The sequence below is a fragment of the Condylura cristata genome, unplaced genomic scaffold (assembly GCF_000260355.1).
Source record: "Condylura cristata isolate star-nosed mole 26May11 unplaced genomic scaffold, ConCri1.0 scaffold00023, whole genome shotgun sequence".
NCBI lineage: Eukaryota > Metazoa > Chordata > Mammalia > Eulipotyphla > Talpidae > Condylura > Condylura cristata.
This window is the reverse complement of record NW_004567124.1, coordinates 1,776,902-1,782,084: the sequence shown is the minus strand read 5'-3', so window position 1 is coordinate 1,782,084 and position 5,183 is coordinate 1,776,902. Positions and strand designations below refer to the sequence as shown.

General features: G+C 45.7%; 1 protein-coding gene across 2 annotated transcripts in view; it reads left to right on the top strand.

Annotated features, from left to right (window-relative positions):
- Positions 1-4,148, top strand: part of THSD4 (thrombospondin, type I, domain containing 4) — a 478,159-nt gene extending 474,011 nt beyond the window's left edge. For both annotated transcript variants that reach the window (XM_012728805.1, XM_004687625.2), the window contains one exon: positions 202-4,148. In XM_012728805.1, coding sequence (XP_012584259.1) covers positions 202-344 — 143 coding nt within the window. In that variant the 3' untranslated portion in view covers positions 345-4,148. The remainder of the gene's footprint in view (positions 1-201) is intronic.
- The last annotated feature ends 1,035 nt before the right edge of the window (positions 4,149-5,183 follow it).

The following is a 5,183-nucleotide window of genomic DNA, read 5'->3' as shown; positions in this document are numbered from 1 at the left end:
TTGCACCACCAGGGAGGGCCCAAGTTTACCCATTTTCATTGTCACACTTAAAAGAATAAGAAAAGATGCAAGGTCTCAGTGTGCATCCAGCCATCCCATAGGTCGAACCAGCAGGACCAGAATGACAAGCCTCATTCCTCAGTCCAGGCCCTACTTTATGCTCAGCAAGTTGCAAATCTTTTTCCTTCTCTTCTGCTACAGATGAAAACTGCAAGGACAGATACTACAACTGCAACGTGGTGGTCCAGGCACGCCTCTGCGTCTACAACTACTACAAGACTGCATGCTGTGCGTCCTGCACACGTGTGGCCAGCAGGCAACCAGGATTCCTGCGCAGCAGATAACCCCCCAGCACATCAGGGAACAGGCCCGGGAGTCTAAGCAGCGGGACTGCGGCTGCACGCACAGGGGCTCCCATGCCCAGGGCCTGCCAGCCAGTTGCATCACACTTCCTGAAGGCAGGTGGTTGCACCTACCCTTCATGGACCTCTGCGGGGTCCATGAGCAAAGCCACCGTGCCTCGCCTGGGGATCTGCCACCTGAAAACCCCACAGCAGGGAGAGTGTGTCCCTTTCATGCTGACACTCTCCAGCTCAGCAGTGGGCCCTAATGGTGCCACCGATTTTTCTGATATCAGCACCCCTTGGAGAGTCAGAAGAGGCAGTGACTCTCCCTACAGCCTGGCTAAGCCTTGCTGAGATGTCTGCATACCTCAGCCTGACTCTGCCTGTTTCCATTCTCAAAGATATCAGCCTGTTTTCCTACCTAATGACACAACTATCTATGTCAATATAGAGGTTTAGCTTCACAGATATATTCACAAATATCAGCTCATTAGCACCTCATGATACCCCAGAATGGGAGTCAGGGAATGAAGCACTATCCCTGGTTTGCTGACAGGGTCACTGACCTTCAGGGTACAGTCACTCGTTCAGGCAAAGCTGAGACCTGACCCCAGCTGACCACAAAACCCTCAGTCCAAGGTCTGTCCAGAAGTCCTAGGTCTCAGGATGCAGGTCATATCTGACTGACAGACTGAGAGGTTTCTAATCTGACAAAGCCCAGCCCTTTGAATCCTTTCCTTTCTGATTCCCTACTCTCAGCTGTTTCAAAGTCTGTTTCTATTGCCATCTCCCCCACTGAGTCACAGGACTCTGCAGGTTTTATTAACCGCACCTTCATAGATTCGTACGAGGAGGCAAGAAAGCAAGGTGATTGCCTAGAAATCTGATTCCATTCTCTAGAATAGGTACCTCCCGTAGATCCTAGTGGGTTACCTTTGGCCACAGAGTCTTTGTGTCCCAAAAAAGATTTACAGAGCACTCTGACTCCAGCCCCTCATTTAGCCAGTCATCCTAAGCTGTTCACCTGCATTTCTCAGTAGAAGGGCTGATCCATCTGCCCCAGCAAAAACACTTCACTTATATTTGAATCTCCCTTTGGTCTTTCCAGTTCAATTTATAGATTTCTCTTTGTGAATTCTCATCCCTCCTTCCCCCAACTCACAATCCATAACCTCACCTCCCAGAATTGAGCACTAAGATCTTCATTAATGCAGCCAGCTGAGAAAAGCTGAGCTATGAACCCATCTATTGACAGCTGCAACAGCAGGGTCTTTCTTTCCTGAGTCACTTAACTAGCTGAACAGTCATATGTCACTTAATGATACATTCTGAGAAATGCATTGTTAGGCAGATTCCTTACTGTGCAAGTGGCATAAAGTGTAATTACACAGACCAAGATGGTATACCTGCTACACACCTACTACGTACAGGGACCACCATCCTATAAATGATCCACTGTTGACCAAGATATTGTTAGGCAGCACATGACTATGATTGCAGAGGCCTCAGACTGGAAGGGAATGTAGTGCCTATTGGAAGACGAACTGTCTGAAAATTAAGGGGGGAAATGTATGTATGTTTATATATATATACATATACATGTATATACATATACATACATATATATACATACACACACATATAGATATGTATATATTTATCCATTAAGAATAATGTCAAGCTAAGCTTACAGAAAATGTATTCTATTTAGTACTGTTGGTCCTAGGTCTATTTCCCTTTCAAAGCAAGCCGGATTCTTAGCAATTCACTTTTCCCCATGAGCCCTTTAACCCCAAATCTGCAAAAACACTTTACTTATATTAGAGTCAGCTTTTGGAAGCAGCTTTTACCACCAGCTGAGTCTGACATTCTGTTAGGTTCCTACTACCACTGGGTTTTCAGAAATTCTCTTTGACCTTCTTGGGTGTCCTTTTCCCCAAGTGGCAGACACCACTGTCCCAGAGCACCCTCCTCTCTCCTGACCTGTGGGTAACTTGTGTGGATAAGCAGCAGGCAGAGGCCCAGAGATCAGTGCCAACCAAGCAAGAGCAGAGCAGAGACACCAAGGCTGTTGAGGGGGGTAGGGGGTCCCCCCCAGGACCACTCCCCTCTCACTACTTACTTTTGCTTCTTGTCACGAAGTATGTTTTCCTTTACACAGCACCTCTCACATCTTGCTGAACACACCCATCATGTGAAGGCATCCTCAGAAAAGACTGGATCTTGCGCGTGCTGGAGAGCAAGGCAAGATCTCTGGGTAGAATAGAAGAAAGACTGGTATCAGCTCAAGTTAAGTGAGGATATTCTAGCCTTCCCTGCTGCCCCACAGAGGCATGTGACAGAGGTCCGAGCCCACTCTCTGTGAATGACAGCTCTATCCTTCAAGGGATTTCTCCATCAAAAGGGAGGTGAACACCCCATGTGCTCCTACTCAGGATTCAGTGAGTGGGCTGGTTCCCTTTACATCTCACAATTCCTTGTGGCTCCCAGGTGTCACCTAACTGTCCTTTGAGAGAGCGGTCCTGATGGGCACAGGAGCAGTGGGTCAAGTCACTCTGGCAGGAGGGGAAGAACCTAAAGGCAAGTTCTTTTCTAACAAATAGTTGAGCTCTTCTTAGAATTCATTCTTCCTGGGAAAGACTATAAATTGCTAGAACAAGGATTTTATCAACTTGTCTGAGAGATCGACCTTTTACTAATTTCCTAGCTTCATATGTTGGCATCTAAACACCTTTGTTAACATAACGTACAGTTGTGGTCCTTTGGTCTTTACGTGAGAACTTCCGTGGGGAGGAAATCTGAGGGAAGCTTGGGCCGTGGCTCGCTCTCCTTCACTATGCCTCTGCCTCTTTTTTGGCACCCTGTTTTCATGCCCCTCCCCTTCCCATTATCTGTCCTCTCCTTTTCAGTCCTTTCATGTCCCCTTCCCTGGCCATGATGCAGAATTTAAATTTATATTTTAATTCTGCCTTTCCCCCCTTGGGTAGTGGATTGTCTTCTTCCCTGCTCCATATTTTTAAATGAATGAAAGCTGAATATGAATAATCGCAAAAATCAGCCAGGCTCCACCCAGAAATAGTTCGGTTTTTTTGCTTTCACCCAGGCAAAGACCATGTAATGTGGTCTGTGCTTCCCACCCTCACTCTGACCTGCACTTCTCCCCAAAGAAAAGGAGTAACACAAGAAATAGGGCACTAAAAAATGTTTGAGCCCAGCCACTGGGGGGGGGGTTCTGTTGATTATCGCATGTTGTTTGATGCCCCCCTGCTTGCCAGCCCACGGGAAACCAACAGACCAGGTCTGTCCAGCCCTGGGAAGCTGTCACGGACAGGGGCCCAGAACTTTTCATCTGTCCCTTCGCTTTACTTCTCTGGTCCAGGGTTCTTGGAGTGTTGATTTTCCCCTTCATTTTCCAGGATATGTCTCATCTAGTATTTAAACATTCAAGACTTTTTTTGCTTTAAAATGAATGGCTTTTGAGAGGAATGAAATATGGAAGTCACTAGATCAATTTATTTTCACCAAAATAGAAAGCTAAATCTACATGATTCATTCATACCTTTCTAAATCACGATTTTTTTTTTAAGTAACCATTTTAGACTTTGAATATCAGGTTTCTCATGTGGAAGAAGAGATAAATGGTCAAAAGACTTTCCTTAAAACAGGTGCATAATCAAGTCTAAGGAACCTCTATCAGACAGGCAGGTGGAGGACAGTGTCTGATCCTCATCATATAACACATTTTTTTATATATAGTTTGTTTTTACATCACTTTGTGCATTTTTCCATCTCAGTTGCAATCCCCTTTGGGCTTCCCATCACCATATCACCCATATGCCATCACCATAGTCCAGTGCACTTCCCTACCCCCATCGTTTCTGATCCCATTCCCCACTCCACCCCCACAAAATGGCTCTGGTATATAGCTGTTCATCATTATCATTATTTTCTCACCTTTTCTGTCATATTCCTGCTATGAGAGAAACCATCAGTATTTTTCCTTTTCTTTCTGGCTTATTTCACTAAGCATGATCTTTCCAGTTCCCATCATATAACACATTTTACAGACAGCTTAAATGGGAAAATGGTTGCCTTCCTGATAAAATCTGTGAATGACAGGAAGTTGGAAAGCTAGTGACTCCAGTGATCCAAAGAGATCTGGGAGACTAAAATAAAACCTGGGCCTTACAAATCCACCAGGAAGCAAATACTGGCCTACAGTGGTGAAGGGGAGGAGAAGACATCAGCATTTCAGCTGACTAAGCTCATAGTGAATCAAGAAAGGAGGATGAAATGACCAACCAAACCAGACATTTAGGTCACGCAGGGAGAAAGCACAGAAGAGAGCCAAACTGCATGTGTTTGCAGTTTCAGATACTTTAAAAGAATCCTGATAAAAGGTGTAACATGCAGATGAGCGTGCTCAGTCCCGATGAGGAGTACAAACTGTTAAAAAAAAAAAAGTGAAGGATTTTATGAGATTGTTTAGCCTAGAGAAGAAACAAGAGCACGTGGTCAGCGCTACAGGCAGGGAAAGTTAAGCTCTTGCAGGAGAACCAACTTCCCTCTTCCTTAGCCTTCAAGGGCTCTGCAGTCAGTGGTGACCGACCTGGTTCCGGAGGTCTCAGCAGAGGGTGAATGGCCATTCGTCAGGGATGCTGAGGGATAACTTTAAGCACCGTGATTTATAATGTTAGGACTTTCCACACTGGGACTTGGATGATGGTAAGTCAAACCGCTCTGTGTGAGCCACGTGGTCTGGCATGACCAGTGCTCAACCCACTTCCATCCAATGGCCATGTCAGCCTTCCTGAAGCTGACATTACTTTCTGCACCTCT